This window comes from Falco punctatus, assembly GCF_963210335.1.
Source record: "Falco punctatus genome assembly, chromosome: 20".
In the NCBI taxonomy this organism is placed as follows: domain Eukaryota; kingdom Metazoa; phylum Chordata; class Aves; order Falconiformes; family Falconidae; genus Falco; species Falco punctatus.
In genome coordinates this window covers 779,105-801,046 of record NC_137600.1, presented here as the reverse complement: position 1 = coordinate 801,046, position 21,942 = coordinate 779,105, and the positions used below count along the sequence as shown (strand labels likewise).

Genomic DNA, 21,942 nt, shown 5'->3' with positions numbered 1-21,942 from the left:
CCTGGTGCGGTCTGTGCCCACATCCCCTGGCCCTCACTGCTCTGACACCCACAGCTTTTCCTCCAAGTGCAGCCTCATTTCAGCCCCATCTTGTTCATACCGCTGTTACAAAGTGGGTGTAAAAACCTTAAGTCAGCTGTGGGCACTACACAGCAGCTGCAAGAAGAAAATGCAAAAGACACTCATGTCATCTGGGCCTTGCACACGGGGATGTATTAGGACATTCAGAGACACCATCTGGCAGCATTTGGCTGCAGGCACCTGAACCACAACCTGCTCTGGTTTGCTGCTGAGCAAAACACTTCCCAAAACCCTGTGCTGGGCTGTGTCCTTCAGTAAGCAATTTTCTAGCACACCAACAGCACTGAGAAGGACACCCACTTCCTCAAATGCAACGAGCAGTGTGCAGAGAGCAACCCCGGGCAGCCACGTTTCAGTGCAGTGGGGCTGAGCTGCTGCGTCCCTGCATCAGCCAAAGGGGTTTGCAAAAGAGGGAGCGAAAAAAAAGGCGGCATCACCTTGGCATCGTCAGGGAAGCAAGACCAAAGCTTTGCAGGAAAGCAAGGCAGGAAAGTACTTTTATGGGGTTGTTCACAGCCGTGCTCAGGAGGGAGGAGGAAGTCCGTTGGCAAATCAACCCTTGCTGAGCCGTTGTGCTTTGTGGGGGCAATCACACCCCATCGCAGGATTCCCACGGGACTATCAGAGCTTCATTTCAGCCTGTCTCCTAACCAAGCCCCCCTCGAAAAACAAAAGCCCTTCCTAATCCAAAATGTCTCTCAAGCTGCCACGGAACTGGGATTTCAACCTGAAAATGGATGCTGCAAAAATAGGTATCGTGATGGTTTCTTTATGCTCTTCTGTTTCTGCTTCAGCCTTTCAGGTGCAGGCTGGGGTCTGCCCATGTGCTGTGGCCAAGCCCAGCTTCCATTTCAGCTTTGGCCCAGACCTGAACCTGTGCCTGGCCTCAGTGGGGGGACCTGGCCCTTGGCTACCAACCGCTTTTGAGACAGCAGATGGTTTGCAAATGATTTGCAAGGAGTGATTTACAAAATTGTCACCGGGGGATGCTGTGGGAGCAGGGCCAGCAGCCTCAGTAGGGTGGGGAACAGGGGTTCCACTGCTGCTGCCCACACAAAATCCAGGTTTGGGGGGGATTTAAACCACATGGGCTCATTCTGCTGGCGCAAGCCTTGCAGGAGATGAAGTGCAGCCAAGAGGCGGACACAGCGGTGCGGGCTGGAGGAAGCAATCTTGCTGTTGCTCAGGTTTCTTCGCCCACCCCAACATCACTGGTTTCCTCTCACCGGTGGTAAAGAGCCCTCTGATGCCCAAGCCAGGCTCTGTGCTGCGGGTCGGCTTCACTGTGATTTCCTGACTTACCTCCTGCCTCTGCCCAGACTTTGCACAGCTCTCCTTCACCGTGGGATCTATTTCCAGCATAAAAAACACTTGGGAAGGAGCGAGGGATCCCTACGGTGGGCTTTATGGCCAAAATATCACGGTGGAGCCAATGCCTTTGATGCTTTTGGGTCAGGCAGCCAGGGAGGGGATTTGGGGGTGAGGATGCTGCGGTTAAGGAAGGGGTGCACACACCCGGCCTTGTGCATGCACTGAGGCAAAGGCCCTCTGTGGTCCTGGCACTGGTGCCAAAACACCATCAAGACACACATTTGCAGCTTGATTTGCACAGAGACTTGACCAAGCCGGTCCCTGTGTGCTGTGCTCTTCCTTCTTACACCTTGCGTCAGCTTGCAAGGTCATCCTGACTGGACTTTCTTGCAAAGGCAGTTTGGACTTGTAGCTGAGGCTGCTTTCATTGGGGTGGGCAAACCATTTGCTTCATACAAGGCCCCAGACAAAGCACCACTGGTCCCTGGCAGCTGCAGCAGTAACTGGGCTTGCCGATGCGCAGGGATGCAGGATGAGAGCCTGGGTGGTCCAGAAGCTTGCAGGCGGACAGAGGAAGCGGTGCCACCACCTGCGCTCACCAGCTTGCAGGACAGCAGTGGAGAAATCCCCACATAGTTATCATAGAAACATCCTGGATTTCTGCATTGCCTGTTCTTGGGATAATTAACATTTTTTTGCACAGAGGCTGCGGACGAGTGGGTAAATTCAACCGGTAGCTCAGACAAAAAGGCCAGGGGATGCTGGGCCTGCCAGCTGCTGGGAAGCAGAGAGGGTGGAGATGGGACACAGGCTTGAACCTGTGCTGTTACCAGGAACTGCTTTTTTTCAGGAAAATCTGCTTGTGATAAAATTCTGGATGCTTTTTACAGCTTGCAGTGGCTCCGAGCCCGTGAGATGAGGGTTGTGTGTGTGTGTGTGCAGAGACTTGAGCATTGGGGCACAGCTCGGTGCATCGACTCTTCTCATGCTTTGAGGTTTCTGGCTGCGGGGACCAGTTGCTGCCATCTTCAGGGGTGCAGCAGGGATGTGTCTTGCTTGTGGAAAATATTCACTAATTAGTCACCCCTGCCTTTGCTGGCTTCTCCTGGCTCCAGGACACTTCCCCCTCCTCATCCCCAGGCATGGCTGTGGCAGAAGCAGCTTTTGTAAGCCCCAGGACAGTGCACCGGCTCCTGTGTTCTTCCTCATGCTGAGAAAAAAGCAAAGCTATTTATTTCAGAGAAGAGGAAAACTGCATTTGCAATTTTTATTGTGAAACCTATTGTGGCACTTCTACTGGTTTTTATTGCAAGTACCTGATGTTCCTCCTGGGGGGGCAGAAACAAAGGGGATGGCAGGGAGGGCTCTTGCCCAAGACAAGGGTTTGGATACCATGATGGCACCCAAAGCAATTTCTCCTGCAAGTCACACCTTGGTAGGGCTCCTCTTTTTGGGGAGCAGGCAGCAGGACACGGGCACCCTGCTGCAGCTGCTCTCCAGGCCTGGAGGAAGACTGAGGATGTTTTGGAGGAAACATTCAACTTCAGAGGCGGTTACCGCAGGAAACGCTTCAGGGGGCACCACATTTGATCTTAGTGGCTCTTTCCTGCCTTGCAAGAGTGGCAAGGTGAGCGGGGCCAAGTGCAGCAAGGATGCTGCATGATGAAGATGACTGTAAATGCTGGGCCACCCTGGTGAGAGCCAGGGGAAAGCTTTACACCCACCCTGCATAAAATTTTCAGCTCACACAAGCTGGGCATCACATTGGCCACAAAAGATAGAAACTTTGAAAAGTGGTATGGGAGAGAGCTGCAGCCTTGGTAGTTGTGGTTTGGTGAAGGCAGAGAACTTTCCACTAGGCAAAATCAGCCTCGCCATCTGCAAAGCCAGGTCCCCCACACCTCTGCGTGAGTCCTGCGGTGGGGACAGCGTCTGGGAGTGCTTGTGCTGTGGGTAAGAAGGATCCTGCAAACTGCTATTTTGGCCTTAAATGAGCCCAAAGTACAGGGAGAGCTGTCTCACGCGGAGGGAAAATACATCTGCATGTTCACCCTGCTGGATATGTACTTGCCTGAAGGGCTAAGCCACGGCTAAGCACGAGCCTCCGGCTGCACCTTCAGTCTGGCATTTCAGAAGGGCTGATGCTAAAGAAAAGGGACCCAAGTGTCCCCTTCTCAATGCACATTCCTTATGCACCCGGGAAAGGCTGCAAAGAGGGAGAGAATAAATCTGAATTCCAGCAAGGACTAGGCAATTTAAGCTTAAGGCTGAGAGCAGGAGGAACCTCCAGGTAGCAGTGCCTGCCAGGTCGCTTCCTTTCCATGGTGCAGAGCCCTGATGCAACCTTGATAGGCTTAAAGGGGTATTAATATCTCCAATAAAAGGCAGTAAACCATTGCATTTTTCATAAAAGACACAATTTCTCCTTCCAAGTCTTTTGCTGCTGGAATATCAGAGCTGCTGGGCTGAGCTGAGCTCTTTGGGGAAGGCTGAACGTGGAGCTGATGGGTGGTGACCCATCCCTGATTTCCATCCGTTTGGGAGTAAGCATGGATCCTGTGAGCTGCATTTGCAACAGCTTTACTTCAGATTAAGCCCTTGTGGTCATCAGTGCTTGGTACAGAGACTTCACTTTGCAAAAGTTAGTGGTAATTAAACAAAGCAAATTATCAGCGGCTCTGTTTCGTCAAGGGGGAGGTGAGGTCCCATGATTAGATAGAACACACCGCAAAATTTGGGAAGGCATCCGAGTGCTGGCTGGGGGAGGCTTGTTCTTTGGTGATGTTTCTGTGGAGCAACGTTCACAGGAGGCAGGCAGCACCCTGCACCCAGTAGCCTCTGTGCTCCCACCAGCTGCTCCACCCCTGCGGATCATTCCCCAAAAATCCTTGCCCCTGAGGAGTTGGCAGCAGCCCCAAGACATGAAGGAACATGATTTACAGAGAGGAGCGATGCTGCTTGTGAGCAGTTTGCTGAGAATCATGTTAATATTTACAAGATTTGAGTCATGCAGACATTTTGGCAAAGAGCAAAGAAGCTGCCCGGGGTTTTGGGTGCAATTTGGAAACCCCATTTTGTTTTTTGCATCAGGGTAACCCCAGTATCAGCATTTTTCAGGGGAGCTGCCTGGCAAATCCCTGTCAGAGGTCCTTGCTTACAAACACACCCTCTGCAGGAGGCATCCCATATCAGCACACTGAGATATAAGCGGCATCCTCACTGCACTTTGAAGGCCGATTTTTGGAGTCACAATCTTTTTTGGTTTCTCAGGAAGCTATTTGCAATCCTGTGACAGGTTTGTAGTGGCGAGGTGAGCTCAGAGTGCCCAACCCAAGGCTGGCTCTGAAGGACAAAGGCAAAACGCAGCAGGGTTTCTTGCTCCAGGGGATTTCAGAAGGGGAAGCTGGGTACATTCTTGCACTGCAGCACCCCGACCTCTGCAGCAGCTTCTAACTGCTTGGCACTGAGTGCAAAGTGTTTTGTGGGCTCCCTGTGGGTGTCTGTGCAATGAAAGCACCCGCTCAGGCATGAGATGCCCCCATCCCAAACATTACAAGGCAGCGGTGGGTGATTTTTAATTCCTGTTTTAAGCTTGTCATGTGCACTCAGGTCCACACCAGGATTCCTCAACACTCATATCCAATGCAGCTCTTGTGGCTCTCAGCTCCGCTGACCAGCTCGGGGGAAAAGCAGGTGTCTGGGGGCAAAGATACAGGGACGCTGCAGCTTCCCCCCTCCCACAGCATTGCACGACACCTCCCTCAGAGCCCCGCTCAGCCTGAGGGCCCTCTGCCAGCAAACGCTGCTGGGCTCCGGGGCCCGAATCCTGCTCTGCCCTCCCCGCAGGACCCAGCCAGGTGCCATCAGGTCTGTTTTAGCAGAGGAGATGTAAGAACTCAGGAAGTCACCATGTGCAGAGGCCAGTGAAGCTGAATTCCCCTGGAGTCATATAGTTATTTTTGCCCTGCAACCATAAATGCTAACTCTACCCAGCTGGGTTGGCACCGGGGTCCTGCAGTGTTCGCTCCAGAAGCAAAAATCCCTTCTGGAAATTATTCCTTCCAAGGCATTTACTATCACAGAAGCATTTAGAGATGCCACAAGGCCATGGTGCCGGTCCCTGGCACAGATCAACAGCAACAATGGGACTCACCTACGCGATGCAAAGAGGAGACAGGGGACACTGCTGTGCCCAGCTGGTAAATCCACACTGGCACTTTTTCTCCCTCTTGGAGACTTTCCAATCCCATTGTGTGAGAGCTGCCCCATTGGAAACATCAGGCAATGCTCTCCCAGACCAAAACTGCAATTTCCAAACAGTTTTTTTCAAGCCAGGGTTGGTCATTCCGTTATCGCTGCTGCAGGCTGTTTGGGGTGGGTATAAAAAAAAACACACACTCCCATTAAAGAAAAAAAAAAGCTAATGATTTTCTTCTAACTTGCAAGACAATTACTCCCACGCAGGAAAAAGGAAGCACATACTGACAGATACTGCAGCCACTTCCTTTAAAAACTCTAGCCAGTTTGCTCGGCACAGGCAGAGGGGCAGAGAGCCGCTCTTGCTGTTGTCGATTACATCGGCCCCGGGGACGTGGGTCTGCTGGCAGCTCATCCCCACCAGCCCGTCCCTCTCTTTCCTTGGCAGCCCGCTCCAAGAGCGTGATGAGCGGCGAGCCAGTGGGCACATGGCCGGCCTCCCCCAACCCGCTGGAGCGGCCCCTGAAGATCGGCTGGCTGAAAAAGCAGCGCTCCATTGTCAAGAACTGGCAGCAGCGGTACTTCGTGCTGAAGGGCCAGCAGCTGTACTACTACAAGGATGAGGATGATGTCAAACCACAGGTAGGCCAAGGCTTCTGGGCTTGCCAGTCCTCAGTCTCCCCCTTCTTGCAGCTTTGCTCATCGGGAAATGGTTTGGGATGGGTCTGGAGTAAGACGGGTAGTAACAGAGTTGAGATATCCTGATCACGCGCTTCATCTATGTACTTAAAATTATTAAAGTGCCTGCAAGCCCCACTGGGAGCTTGGTCCCTCTGTGCCCGAGCAACGGGGTGGTGGAAAAAACCCAACCCAGTTACCAACTAGAAAGTTGCTATACATTTCCAAGACAACAGAAGAAGGCTGGGGAGAAAAAGAGCTGGGTACACCACCATGTTTGCGATGGCAGGTGCAGCAGTGGGTGCACGAGATACTGGGAGCTTTGAGAGAGGTTTTGGCCATGCACCTCGTGGGAAAGGCATCTTACAGGATGCTTTTAGGAAAACACAAGCAGGACTTTCAGCATAGCCTGGGTGTGAGGAGCTGCCCAAGAGAGACCTTACAGCAGGGCTGCGGGCTGGACAGATGACAGCGAAGGGCAGCTGCTTCCTTAGGACTTCTTGCCACGGGACAGAGCAGCTGGAGGGACAGGGAAAGGAAATCTCTCTCTCTCCGGCCTTCAGGTTTGTATCCCGTCCTGGCCCAGCCCCATCCTTTGCAGAAGGCTCAGTGGTGCAGATGCAGTTTGTGTTATTCAGCTGCTGCCCCAGTCCACCCTGCATGGCCAGAGGAAACCTCCCCCGCTGCCTTTTCCTCTAAGGGATAAGGCTTGAAATCTGCTCAGCGCTTAGGTGCACGGCACTTCTGATGCTTTTTGAGGTCCTCAGGACAGCGCAACGTGCACCCAACCCTTTGCACAGAACAGGAGTGCAAGTCATCCACTTGGGCATGGTTTAAACCTCTGCACCAGTGCCCGATATCCACAGCACTCTGACAGCATCATCCATCTTCAGCCCCTCCGGGTTGTAACAAGCCCTCTGTCTCACCCATACAAATAATTTCTCAGAGTATGCATTGTAATACACTTGCCAGGAAGAAATCAGGTTGTTTTCCCAATTTATATGGATAACTTCCTAGTTTTTCAACCAGTTTCTCCATACTGTAACTTGCTTTTTGAATATCCATCATCTTTTCCTTGTTTTGTGAAATTTCAGGAAAAGGTCCTCCCCTTTGTCGGAAAAGCCATTCTCTGTACAAATTGTTACTGGCAGCAAAACTGATCTCAAGATAGAAAATGCTCAAAAGGCAAAGGAGATCAGAAGATCCTCAGGGTGAAAGCACAGGGCTGAGCCCAGTGGGATCCAGGTCTCATTTCTGGCTTTGCCTGGTTTCAGGGGTGACAGGAAGGAGCAGTCTCCCCTGTTGTCAATGGAATGTGGAAACGGAAAGTGCTTATGGCTATTCATAGTGCTTTTGGAAGCTCTTGCCATGACCCTGATGCACCATCCTGGGTCATTTCAAGCCTCTCTGATCCCATCAATGATTCTGATTGATACAGCTGCAATTCAGGCTTTTGAAGCACTGATGGTCCTCACTGCTCAGAGGAGCCCAATGGCTTTCAGGAGGCTGAAGTCGCTGAGAAACTTCATTTCTGTGGTACAGCCTTATTTCCTGCCCCAGGAGGCCTCTGGTGCTGACTCACATGCCTGCTTGGCCACCACGTGCCTTGGCCGCTCCCCACCCATCTCCTCCAGCGGGTACCAAGCTGCCTGATTGCCATGACAGTTGGGGAAAGGCAGGTCCAAAAGTAAATAGCTGTTTTCCACTTTGCTTTTACATTTCCCCTTCCTTTTATTCTTTTCTCTGCTCCTCTCCTGCAAACGTTGGATTTGTTTTTGGGTTTAAGTGATGCTGTGTTAAAGGAATAGTTTTCCTCCTGTGATGCACCAAAACCAGGATGCACCAGTGTTTTGCCAAGTCCCTTCTCCTTTGTACTTTCCTCTTCCACTCCCAACAGGGGTTAAAAAAACATAAGAAGAGAGGAAAAAAAGGAAAGAGCAAAATAATCAGTTTTCTCACTCTGAGAATCAGTTAACCAGAAAAACTGGCATTTAAGAAGTGTCCCTTATTGTTTGAAAAGTCATTTTTAGCATATATATATATATATATACATACGTATGTATGTATATAGGCCACCAGCTCCTGCAATCTGAAAGAAGGACTCCAGTCCTCAGTGGTGACACATGGCAGTGTCATCCCCAGAGAGATGGGACACTGGTACCTGCAGCTCCTGCTCTGCTTTGTCCTAGGGCTGCCTGTCTCTCCAGGGAAGCACCATCAAAGAGGTGGTCAGCAACCCAGAGGAAGGAGGAAAATTTATCTTCGAAATCATCCCAGGTGAGGATGCTTCACTCTTCTGTTGTACACTATTGGGCTGGACTGTTCACCCAGGATCATTTGGGCAAGTCATCTGCTAGTCCTTTTGCTCCCACTGTTTTTCAAGATCCCCATAGCACTTCATTACACATGAAAATTAACATCTTGCTTTCAATATTCACGCATCAGGGCTAGAGGAGGGCCCTGTGTCATTGCCCATGTCCCATGCTGAGAAGCCTTGCCAAGCTGCAACATTAGGCAGTTTCTGTTCCTTTCTTGCAAACCTTCAGCAAGCGTGAAATCTAAGAACGCTGCTTCATTTCACAGCCAAATAAATGTGAATGGAGAAATTTGGAGCCAAAAGTGTTTAGCAAAGAGATCAACAAGAACGTGTCTTTTCTCCTCCAATGCTCTCTATAAATGATGTATAATTTTTTTTTTATTTTTTTTTCCAGGGATCTCAGGAGACCAGAACCGGTCAGGGCAGGACACCTACGTGCTCATGGCTAATTCCCAGTCTGAGATGGAGGAATGGGTTAAATCCATCCGACGAGTGGTGGGGTCAGCATCAGGAGGTAAAGGGGAGCAGGGACAGCTTTTGGAGAGGCAATTTCCTACCGTCTTGTGGTCTGCAGTACTTTTGTGTGAGGATTTCAAAGCTGGGCTCAAAAACCTTTGAAACTGGAAAAAGGAGCTGTAATGTGACTAACTTGTAATGCCTTAGAATCCTGTCTGCTCCTAGACCCTGTGGTGGACGGTCTATGCAAACATGGGCAACGTTAAGGAAATGGCAACCAAGCATGAATGAAGATTTCTGGGCTGGTTTCAACATATTTTGTGAATTTCCTCATTGACTTACTGACCCCAGAAAACCTTGATCTTGAAAACAACTCATATTCAGAGATAAAGCATTGAAAAATCTTGCCTTTCACCTACCAGTTTCCTCGCTTTGCTTTTCTTCCAGCTTTTCTTGCTCAGCTCAACCCTTCTGCCCCCATTTTCTCTGCAGTCTGCCTTGGCCACGCTGCCCTCCTCCTCACACACAGGCAAGGCTTGCAGCAACAGGATCCTTGCTTCCAGCCCCCTCAGGCACGCATTTATGCCATTACAAAATTGTGGTCAGGGAAGCATAAAACATGAATCGATCAGAAAGGAGCACACTAAGTTTGCTGCCACAGGCGAAGCCCACAAAGGAAGTGGCAAAGGTCACTCTAGCCACTTCTCCTACAAGGATGAACTATCCAGAATTTTCCTTAAGGATGAACTCCTAATAAGCAAGATCCACCAATGAAACAGGGCTGGGAGTCTCTTTAGCTCTCTCCAAAAAAGCACTAACCCGGATCATTCCGAGCCTGTCCTCCCTCCCTCTGTGCTTTGCCCTGACTATTTATATTATTTTTTATAGGGTCCATGCCCTTCAGCCATGTAAGACAAGCACGATGGAGCTCTGATCACCCTTAGCTCCTGTGTTAATACAAATCACAGCAGTTCAGAAGCAAGCAGGTGCTGCCAGTTCAGGCTCTTTCACTGTGACCCTGCCATAGGCACAGACAAGCTTCACCTAAACATCAACACGGCTGGTTTTCCTCAACAACCCTGGTGTTTTCTGCCTCTAAACTGAAACATGCTGTGCCCTGGGGCAGGCAGCATTACTCATCTGAAATTAGGATTGCATGAGCCATTTTCAGGGCATTGCCCCACCTGGCTCTAATATTTAATAACAACTCCACATCTGATCCTTGCTTAAACTTAGGAGGCTGGCAGTTTCTTCCAGCTAGATAAACTGATCTTATATGATAGAAGTTGTAAATTTATAGTAGTACAGAAGGCCTGAGGATAGCAGAGCAATCAGGTACTATGGAGCTGCATTTGATGTCAATACACAGGTTAACAGACCCTGAAACTTCATGCTTTAGGTTTTTGGCTTCAACGCAAGCTGAGCCAACACGTGCTTTTAAAGTAACCCGCTACACGGTGGAGGTTTGGGCAAGAGCCCACCTGGAAGCAGCCCCATGTGACCCAGCTAGTTGTGAGCTTGTCACACACCAAAAAGCAAAGCGGCTGCAAAGTGTGAAGCAACAGCAAAAGCATCTCCAAAAGCCCCGAGGGGTTTCGCAGGGCTGGCTGCTGAGTGGGCTGGTATGGCCATTGCATGCCCCAGGGAGGTATCCGCAAATTAACAGATCTGCCAGTTTGCAGTTAAATAAACAATTCATTACCAGCTACCAAAGTAGAGGGGGGAGGGGGATGGGCAACGGACACAATGCTATTTGCTTTTACTGTGCACAATGACAGGTTTATATTAGTTACTTGAAAATGTAAGCAAGTCATAAATGAAAAACCCCCATGATCAGGCAGGTGCTGACAAGCCTTGTGGTTCCAGATGAGAGTGTCTACTTGCATTTTCCTGGCCTGGAAGATGCACAGGAATTATTTCAGCCTTCAGAGCATGAGGTGAATGCATCACAGGCACTGCTGGGGCAAAAATATGGTAGAGGACCATAGGACCCTTTGCCATTAATATCCCAGAGCCAGTTTGAGTTGGGATTTGTCTGCACTTACCATGCCCCAGGCTCTGAGGAAGAAGAGCTGGGATGCAGGCTGCTGCCTTCCCGCCTTCGAGCTCTTCTTTTGCTGTGAGTTCAGGAGGAAAAAGCCATTGCTCCGAAGGAAAGGTACCACTCGCTGCAAAATACTGCTGCTCTTTGCACGGGGGAATTTCTGGAGGGTGAGAGAAGAGGGGAGGGGGAAGAAAAACAGTCAGTAAGATTTCCAGCTTCAGATCTCTGCAAGGGTGCTTTCCTTCTTTCTTGGTGTTCTCCTGTGCTTTCCATATCTTTCAGCTTTGTGTGACAAGCCTGCCTTCTCACCCTGTGCCCTCGCACCAACCTTTTTACTGTTCCTGTCTCCCTCTGCTCCCCGGCAGGCAAGTGGCATGGCAAAAAACAAGGCTCACTGCTTGGTTTGAGAACTGTTAATTATTTGGAGGAGGGACAAGGTTTCATCTTGCTATTATTTCTTTGGAAGTGGTTCTGCTTTCCCCAGTTTGCAGACTTCTTGTAGCTTCTATGCTATCAGGAAAGCAGGTACTGTTGTCACTTTTGCACCTGATGCACTTTGGCAAGTAATATGCAAAAGCAAAGCTTTTGGGCTCCTCTAACCTCTCTGTTCTTTCCCTAGTGGTGTTTGGCCAGCGCTTGGCAGAGACCATGGCCTATGAACAGAAATTTGGGCAGCACCAGGTCCCCATACTGGTGCAGAAGTGCGCTGAGTTCATTCGGGAGCATGGTGTGAGTGAGGAGGGCATCTTCCGCCTCCCCGGCCAAGACAACCTGGTGAAACAGCTCAGGGACGCGTTCGATGCTGGGGAAAGGCCATCATTTGACCGGTAATGCTGGATTCCCCCTCTCCTACTCAATTAGCTCTCATAAACCCCAACACCTGGGGGAAAGCAGCTTGTCTAACCCCCCAGAGAGCCCAGAAGGAAACTTGGACCATCCAGAAGGGCTTGACAAGGAGAGAGGATTCAGCAGAAACCTCACATTGAATCAGAGGGTGCTGAGTTGAGATTAATGGAAATTAAAGAAAGCATTCAGGAAAATCCCTGCCCCACACAGCAATTATTATTTGCCGGAGCAGCCAAGGAAGGAGGGAAAGGGAAGATCCTACTTAGCCCATCAGCTAAGGGCAGAGGTTTGGAGAAAGGAGAGCAAGCAGAGGATCACTAATGAGCTCAGAGAACACCCTAACACACACGCTAGAAGTTCTTGCTTTCCCTGCTGGAATGTAGCCGTGATATTTTCCTCCTGTTGTTTTTCCCTACACCACCACACAGAGATGAGAGATTGATTTTGGGTGCTGCAAGGCTGTGTTCTCCTGACACCTTTCCTCTGCAGGGCTGAGAGGAACCAGAGAAGTCCCTGAAGCTGAGAGCGCTGCCTGTAGGTCTCAGAGGGGCTTTGGAGAGGGTCGTTTGCTACTGCTGCCTCTGCCATGCCCTGTGCAAAATGAGAGAATTGTAAATCCCTGGTACATCTCATTATAAAGCCCCCCTTGATAGTGGGCAGAGCAGCTGCCCCTGCAGGTGCTTCATTATCTCTAAGGAGGTTTCCCACCTGTGTCCCCCCGACAAGTCAGAGTTTAACCCCTTGCTTTTGGCCATGGTTGCATAAGGCATTGCCCAGTGTCCCCTGCTCACTCTGCAGCCTGCTCTGGGGCTTGACCCACCAGTTTGCATTGCTGAAAGCAGTGACCCTGTGCTGGGATAAAGGAAATGCGGGTCCTGCAATCATCCACAGCACCTAAAGTGAGGCTTTCTGGTTAAATCCTGCCCTGCCTCATCCACCAGAACTAAGACAAGGGGTGCCCAGGCTGCTGCATGTGTGATATTGGCCGTGGTGATGCCCCATCTATGCAGACTGGGGGAGCTGCCCCATATGGCATCGCCTGAGCTCTGAGAGCCATTGGCAAAATCTGGGGTGCTTGCGGGAGGGAAGCAACCAAACCCAGGAGCTTCCCTGGATTTTTGTGCAAAACAGTTTGCCTAAGCAGAGTGCAGGGGTCTCGCTTCTCTATTTGCAGGCCTGCCCCTAACCACAAAATTTTTTGTTTTCACCCAGCTTTCTGCAGCTTTGTTAGGAAACCCCACAGCACTTCTACCTAAATAATTCCTGGACTGTGCCAAGCAGAGTCACAGCTGCTCTGGGAGCATAACCATCCTGACCATTGGTTTTGCAGCTGAATATTATTTGCTTTCTGGGTGCCATAGTCCTGCTGAGAGCTTTCCTGTTGTAACCTGTATGGGGGTCATAGGAAGGTGAAGCCTTTTTTATTTTTTGAGGAACTGTGTTTTGCAGTGGGGCATGGCAAGGGAGTTTGGCCCTTTTCCCAGCACCCTGCAATGTTAACCCTGTGCCGGAGGGCTTGGTATGAGCATTGCTGTGGTGATCTCAGAGTGACTGCAACCCCCACGCACTTCAACCAAAACATTTTCTTAGTGAGGAGGAAGGCAAACAATGGAGTTTCCAGTGACCTGAACAGTGCAAGATGTGGGCTCGACCTTCAGTGCCATCTCTGTAGCCTGTTTGGGTTTGCACAGGCATGCTTGCATGCACAAGCTTGGCAGTATTGGGTGGGGAGCATCAGAAAACTTTTGTTGCAGCCCAGGCATCCAGGATGCCTAGTGCCGTGTATTGGTAAGCCCTACAAAAATACAGCTCTGAAAAAAATTCCTCTATGGTTACATGCATTTGTTAAAAATATTTTACAAACCCCAACAAATCCTAAAAATAAATGACCTGGGGGATTTTTGCTAGAAGTTTATAACAGTTTAGCGACTTCAAGGTAGGTCAAATTAGAGGCTTACGATCTTGACAGTGTCCTTTTGACATAATGTAAACTATATGGTATGCAAAGCTGCAAACATCTGTCCCAGCAGAACATCTTCAGTAATTACTGTTGATCTTAAAAACCCCAGGCAAGCTTCGCCAGCTCCGCACAGAGTGGGGAGTGCCTGCCAAACATGTGAACGCCAGACAATATTTGCATGCAAACTCTCACGAGTCAAATGCAGGCTGGGAAGACTCAGCCTGGGTATGAACACTGGGGACCTGCCAGCCCCACGGTGGGGAAAATCTCCACCAAGTATTTATTTTCCTGCCAGCTGGGGCCATTCCCTGGCTTGGGGTGCTCTATGGATTCCCCCCAGCTTGCTTTGGCTTCCCTATTCATATCTGTCTGTCTTCAGTTTAAATATAATCTCATGCTCCCGGAGCAGGGTAGGGTTTGCTCACCAGCTGGGTCCGAGTTCCACGTGAGTGGCTCTTTGTGCATTGCAGGAATACAGATGTGCACACCGTAGCCTCTCTGTTCAAACTCTACCTGCGGGAGCTCCCTGAGCCAGTTGTGCCCTGGATGCAGTATGAAGATTTCCTGCTGTGCGGTCAGGCGCTGGATGTGGATGAGAGAAAGGTAGAGACGCATTCATTTCTCTCCTTCTGGCCTTAAAATTAGCTGTGTTTCAGTGCCAGGGCTTTGTGAGCTGGAGGTGCCAGGTGCATATTTAGCTGTGCATTATAAACTGTGCAATTACTGAGCTTCGAAATCTGAGGGGAGAAAAAAAATAATTAAAAAGATAAAATCTCCTCAAAACAGTGGGATTTCCCAGCTTGAAAACAAGGGTTTATCCATTTTAAAGCTTACATTTCTGGAGCAGGTCTAAGAGCTGCTCAGCACCTCTTTTTGTTAAGCCCTTGCAGCAAACAGAAAGTGTGAAAACCAAGAGAGGAAGGAAACACAATGTCCTGCAACCTCCATCAGCCCAAGCTGAGAATGGAGCTGGTGGAGGTTCTGCATGAGATCAAGGAAGGAAGTGGAGATTTGGGAGAGGGAGAAGTGAGAAACAGATGGGAACTGTCTTTTCCTAACTATATATTTTAATGGAAGAGAAGCCCCTCACTGAAAAAAGACCCATTCATGGATGCTGTCCCTATACACTCAAAAATAATGCAGATATCCTTGGCAGCATGAGCTCTGTGAACTGCAATGTTCAGCCCTATTATTTCAAGAGCAAATGTTTCTTGTAGGTTGTTTCACTTCAGGATCTTTGGGGTTAAAAATGTCCTAAATGTTTATACACAAGAAATGCAAGAAGATTAGGCATGATTGGCTCTTTCCAGAGCCCATCACACACATGCTGGGCTGGAGGGGACGCAGCTCTTTCCTTTGTTGCTGTGGCAGCAGCAGTGCTGGGCAATGGGCTGCCTCTTCTTGCTGAGCACTGTTCAGAAATTTCTCCATGTCCGTGCTTGGTTTGCAGAGAAATGTAATTTCCAAGGCGAGCAAATGCCAAGAGGTGAGACCACACAGGGATGGATGGAGTGATGAAGAGCCATTCTTGAGTCCATATGTATCTGTGAATCTTTATAGAGTTATTTCTTAACTTGCATTTAGGGCCATCAGGAACTCCTGAAGCAACTGTCCCTCCTTCCCAGAGACAACTACAACCTCCTCAGCTATATCTGCAGGTCAGTCCTCTGCACAAGGTATAAACAGCTCAGATTTGGTGTTGGTGAGTAGAAATACCATGCCAAAGACTGAGTCTGACTTCTCTAGAGAGAGCCCTCTTAAGCCATGTTTTGGTTCCCCTCGAGGCACTAGATCCTGACTTCTGTGAAGGGAGAATTTCATTAAAACTCACTTATGAACTCCTAAGAATTAAAATGGAGTGTAGTTTTTCTAGACAAAGCCTTGTGCAACAAAATTGTTAGGTTTCACCCAGCCTAGGAGTTTTTTTTCTGGTTAAAGATTAGATGGGGGTTTTCCCTTCCTTTTTAATATTTTTTTCAGGTGAGCAGCTCATCACATGGTGTTTTTTCTACCGATACCAGTAAGACCCAGCTCCAGTTTGCAGTTATAAGGCAGTTATATGTTTCTGTCCTTGGGATGCAGAGGAAAAGCTGGATGGATTTATCAGGATTTTGTTTCAGTGGGTGTGTAAAGTTTTTGCAGTCTTCCTCCTCTGACTTCAAATATTTGCCCTTGGATTCTGGCAGGTTTCTACATGAAATACAGTTGAACTCTAGCGTCAATAAGATGAGTGTGGATAACTTAGCAACAGTGATTGGAGTGAACCTCATCAGACCCAAGATAGAGGATCCTGCAATTATTATGAGAGGTAAAAGGGACTCCTGGAATAATTGGCACCTGATATGCTGAAATACTCAGTCGCATCCACAATCTTGAAATTATAAATTTTCTACAGTAGACCCATGGATATAAGCTAGACAAGTGCCTGGGCACAGTAAGTACAGCTAGGTAGAGTAAAGCCACATGTTAGTCAGGCTGTAAATGTGTTTATGGTGACAAAAACCCCTTAGGAGTTGCACTTTGTGTTCCCTCCACAGATTTCAAACAATTCAGGAATTTGATGAAGTCATCTTTCTTTTTCCTTAGAGCAGGAAAGTGTAAAAACAAAGGAAACTCAAATAAATTACTGTTTCACTGAGCCAAACTGTAATCCCGTGGGCAGGGACAGATGCAGCAGAACAAATAGAAGAAATATTTAAGGCCAAAGAGTGCTCTGCTTTACAGATATCATATGCAAATGGTCCAGATATTCATACGCCTGTTTGTATAACCGATACTTGTAGTTTGCTTGTTGAGCCAAAGCAGCACAATGTGTGGCTTGGTGCAGCTGAGCAGATTTCTGTCTTGGTTGCTCCATGGTCTGCTCCTGCTAATCTGGGGTGATATAAAAATTCCTCCCTTCATTTGGTTTTATGATCCCACTCCTTGTCTTCACCTGCATTTCTATGTGCATCTCCGTTTTGGACAACAGAAAGACCAACCAGAAAATGCTAGTGTGGGTGGAAGAAAACCCATCGCACTGGGTTTGCTGCTGACAGATCTCTGATTTCTTCCAGGCACACCACAGATCCAGAAAGTGATGACTGTGATGATAAGTGACCATGCAGACCTCTTTCCCCCATCCAAGGATGTGCTGCCCTCCTCACCTGCCCAAAAAAATGACAAGAAAGCCCCCATCCCACGTAGCTCCGTGGGCTGGGATGCTGCAGAGGACCCTGCAGTGCACAGGGCAGAGAGCTTGATCCAAAGGCAAATGGTAAGGCTAGATCCTCAGAGAAAGAATAAAACATAAATTTAATAAACATTTTTAATTTTTATGGGCTCTAACAGGTCAGCGAGCCACTAAGGGGACTTGCTATTAATAGGGTAAAGAGCTCTAACTGTCATCCCTGGAATATCTGCATCAGAAAAACAACGTAGATAAACTTTCCACTTTCCTGTGGAAAATCTACTGTTCTGGGAAAAATGAAAACTCCTGAAGTTTTTTAGTTAAAAGGCAGAATAGATGAAACCTTTTCAGTTCATGCTGGTGAAGCGAAATCACTGAGGATTATAGGCTTCTCTCAGAAAGAAAGAATCTCTGCAGAAAGTTCTTTTTAATGGAAAACACGGTGCAACCCAAAATATTTTTTTATGGAAAACTTGTGGCCATTCCTGTTAGCATGTTAAAATGTGACTTTTGTAAATACTGCAGTCACAGTGGTCGCTGCAACCCGTTTGCTCACAAAGCAGGGCAAGGCTGTCCTAATGCCACGGGTCTATTTTACAGAGAGATGACCTGAATTCCAGCAGGGCCCTCGGACCAGCTGCGAGCTCAAGTGCACCCAGAGAAGATAACGAGTCCAAAGATACTCTGGGAACGTGGAAAACGCAGTCAAGGAAAAGAACTCAGACTTTACCTAACAGGAAATCTTTCCTGACAGCTGCTTCTCCAGGGGAGAAAGGCAGCAGTGACAAAAATGACATATTTGCTAGTGACTTTTGGAAAAGCTCCCCTGGGAGCAGCATGCACTCCATGGCTCCTGACGGACATAAGAGAACGTTGTCGCACGATCTTTTTAAGTTGCTCGACCTTCACCGGGCTTCGACCTACGATAATGTTCCTACCTCCCAGGCAGAAAGTGGGGAAGGCAGCAGCTCCAGCCCCAGCCCTTCGAGCAGCGGCTCTGATAAAGAATTTCTACCTTGCTCCAGTCCCAGCCATCAGCCAAAGGAAACAGCCAGTCCCACCAGCAGCCCTGCCGTGGTCTCCAAGCCTGATCAGGAGAGCAGGGAGTTCCTGCAAAACATGATCTTGAAGCTGGAAAAAGAAATGGAGGTACAGAAAAATGACTACGAGGAACAAATTAAAAGGTAACATGCTGCAGAGTGCTGCTTTCTGGAGATTATGGAGTCTTCAGCTTGTGTTATTACCACACTTGTATTGCACAGATTTATTTACCAGTGATCCCAGTATATAATAGTAATGACTACTGATAAAACACAGTAGATAGTAGGCTATCTAAAAGTCAATGCTCATGTGCTGTACTCTCATGACATAGTTGCTAATGTTATATTATTACAATATTAAGACTCTGTAGTTCTTATTACACCATTGTAAGGGGCTGTAGTATTTCTGCAATAATTACACTGTCATAATTCTTGTTATTACTGCAATATTGTACCATTACACTATCCAGAGTTCAGTATTAGCATTATTGCATAATTAATTGTAACCATCAGTGTTTTATACCTTCACATATTGTTGCCATATTATTATATATCATGTGTATTGATTTATTGCATCGTGTTATGTGGCCGTTGAGGGTCAGGGGATCAGGACAGCACCTCTGGCTTATTTTATTGCTTAATGACAGAGAGAGCAGACTCCTTGAGAGCCAAATGATGACTTCCTGGCACTCTTCCGATCCAATCCTTTCACACTTTGTTTCTCTTTGCAGTCTTGAGAAGGAAAACTATGAAGTCTGGGCCAAAGTAGTGAGGCTGAATCAGGACATTGAGAAGGAGAAGAAGAAGTCTGAGGAACTGGAGCTGAAGTTGATGAATGTAGAGTGCTCACGGGAGGAAATGGAGAAGAAAAACAAGATGCTTGAGGAGGAGGTAAAAAACCTAGCTAAATCCATGAGCAAAGCTAACGCCAAGACCAACTAGGAGAAGACACCCAGCTATGCACAGACATAAAATACAGCTGCATGAATCCACAGGAATTGCCAAGCAGATTCAGAGCCAGGGACTTGTATTATTTGGTCTTCTGCTACCAACCACGGGCTGGTTTGGAGGAAGGAGCCCAGAAGTTAGAGGCTGGTTTATGCTCTGAAACAGGAAATTTCAAAAATATTCTTCAGCTTTTTTGGCACATTTTTTCCAACTCCTCTTTCAGCTGCTCAAGTTACCTGTAGAACAGGCCAATACTTCTTGCTGCTCAATCAGAATATCTTGCACTCAGGAGTTCAAGTTGAGGACACATTATGCCTTTACAAAAATAAACCAGCAAGCATCCCTCTTGCCAGCCGGCTGGCTCTGTGCTGGAGGTACCCGCAGTGCTTCTGAGTGGAACAAAAAGTCCATAAAACCTGGAGCCGGGCAGACAGAAAAGCCCCACGGTCTGGGGTGGCACAGCCTGTCACACAGTGTGCCTGGACGGTGGGCTGCAAATGCTGTCAGCACCACGGTTATGTTGTTCACGTTAACACGCAGTAGGTTATTGCTCTTATAGAGCAAGAGAAGCCCGGACAGCCTGTCGGGTCCACTGAGAAGAGGTCTCTTACAGCATCCCTTGCTGTGCTGTGCCAGACTCATTGATATCAAAGCTCCAGGTGTAAAATCACAACATCACAAAAACCTTTTTAGTTAAGTGGCTGCTCAGCTATTTTAAATCACTGCTCCTTATAGCCATGTTTATATAAATCCAGCACAGCTGCTGCTGGGCTTTGGAGAGCTCTTTCATGCATCCATACACTGAGCAATTTGTGCAGAGAGTCCATCAGCAGCTTTATCTAGTACAGAAAATGGGGCTTCAACACTTTCCTTGACAGGCAGTTTCCAAAAAGTAACGGATCCGGACTTATTTACCGCCTCTGGTTTTGGGTTTTTTTTAATCATTTCTTCAGCATAGAACAGGATTTCCGCAGCCACCTTGGTAGAAACCTGGGTTTGCACCCTAACGATGATGCTGGGTCTCTCCCTGGCACTTGCTGCCTTCAGTGTAAATAACTGGACCCGAAGGTCTCATGGTGCCAGTGTGGCTGTTTGTAAACTTGTCTGCTTGTTTTCCCACTGCCTGCCAGCAAGTTGCCCTTCCAGCAGTACCACGATGCTGCTGAAGCTTTTGATGTTGAAAAGAAAGTAACAGGACTCCAAAAGAAAACCTTCCACTCATTTATGTTAAGAAGGGGGAACACCACCACACAGCCTCTGCCTAGCCAAGAACCTTCATGGGAACACGAAAGGGAAAACCACAGAGATCTGCAGGAGTTTTCAATCAACTTGTCTAGGAACGTACACATGTCTCTGTGCCAAGCATGGTGAAGTTAATGCAACAACACTGGATTACTGCTGCTGAGGACCTGGTTTTGGTGATACAAAAGTTCAGCTCAAGATAGGTTGCAGACCTGCTCGTCAGAGCCTGCAAAAAACGAACTGGCAAGAGACAGGGACACAGAGGGAACTACGTGAAAAAAAGGGGAGACGGGAGTGGGGAAATGTTATTAGAGAATAAAAGTCAATATTGGGTATATAGCACTTGCTGCTATCAGCCTTGCTAGGGCTGGGACTCATTTAGCCCTAAAACCGAGCCCAGACTCCTTAGCCCCAGACTCAGATTCATTTAGGTGTATTGAATCCACCTTTGCTCAGCTGTGGTTATAAAGGACTGGTAAAGGAGGGGTTTGTGAAAGTTGAGCTGTATTTAAGAATCCGACCCTTAAATAGCTCATTTGACCTATCGACTCTGACTCCAGGTGGCTTTCGTTTCCATAGAATTGCCAGAAGCTACACAGCTCCTCACCATCCTGCCCACAAACCTTCACACCAGGGAATTAAATGTTTCTGGCACCAGGGAATTAAATGTTTCTGGAGGCCTGCATGGAGTTACTGCATGGGGCTACTGCAAAATCACAGTTCCTACCACAGGACCCACACCCATGGTCCTCTGCTCTTGTAATGATTGTATCTGATAAAAATTTTTCAAATCTGATTAAAATGTTTCTAACCTAAAACTTGGGAATTTGAAATCTCAGTGAGAACCCCAGTACCCCTTTGCATTGGCTCCGCAGCCCGCAGCCTTGCAGAGGGATGGGCGTCACAGAGAAGAGCCCCAGGGAGGACAGTGTTGCCTCCACCAGGCTTAGCCACCTTCAAAGATGAGCTATTGAAACCTCACCTTCCCCATCACCTGCATGTCCCACACGCTACGGCATCCCAGGACAATGTATTTCTTGTCTCCTGAAGTCTCTTTAAAGCAGCACTAACACAGTTTCCACTGTGCACCTATGGGACCCACATCTTCCTGACACTCAAATCAAGAGGTTTCAAAGTGCCTGTGAGATGCATTTTGCCTGCTGTCACTTCAGGGCAACTGTTCCCATTCACAATTCTTTTCTGTGATTTCAGATGACCTTGACAGAGCTGCTTCAGTGTTTAATTTTTTACCTTTACAAGGAACTCATTACTAATCTAGGCGTGAGGCTCAGGAGCCATTTAGGGAGAAACTTCTCCATCGGGTCTAGGAGAAACATTGTGAACATCTGGACTGGAAATGCCACACGCTCCTTTCTGCAAAGATCAAAAGTGTGAAGAGGCAAATAATTCCTTCACAGCCTGCAGTAGACTGTAATGACGTGAAAAGGCTTGGCTGAGGCTCAGAATTCTCCGTCATTAGGACAAGTGCACGTTATTTTAGTATAAACTGCGCGTTCCTCCACTTCCGCTGCAGATAGGCAAAACAACCTCTATCAAACCATGACTGTTTCTGAAGATCAGAGTAACTTCTTTGAAGATATTCTGCCCATTAAAACTTGGAATGTTTATAGTGGTCATATTTAAAAGATAGAC

General features: G+C 48.1%; 1 protein-coding gene across 1 annotated transcript; it reads left to right on the top strand.

Moving 5' to 3' along the window:
- The first annotated feature begins 228 nt into the window (after positions 1 to 228).
- ARHGAP25 (Rho GTPase activating protein 25) lies at positions 229 to 21,915 on the top strand. Its single transcript, XM_080370156.1, has 11 exons — positions 229 to 833; positions 6,038 to 6,231; positions 8,457 to 8,544; positions 8,979 to 9,098; positions 11,704 to 11,911; positions 14,361 to 14,493; positions 15,475 to 15,548; positions 16,077 to 16,198; positions 16,947 to 17,146; positions 17,660 to 18,243; positions 18,831 to 21,915. Exons 1-11 carry the CDS (start codon positions 773 to 775, stop codon positions 19,039 to 19,041), a joined length of 1,995 nt encoding a protein of 664 aa, XP_080226282.1. The 5' UTR covers positions 229 to 772; the 3' UTR covers positions 19,042 to 21,915.
- Positions 21,916 to 21,942: the final 27 nt, after the last annotated feature.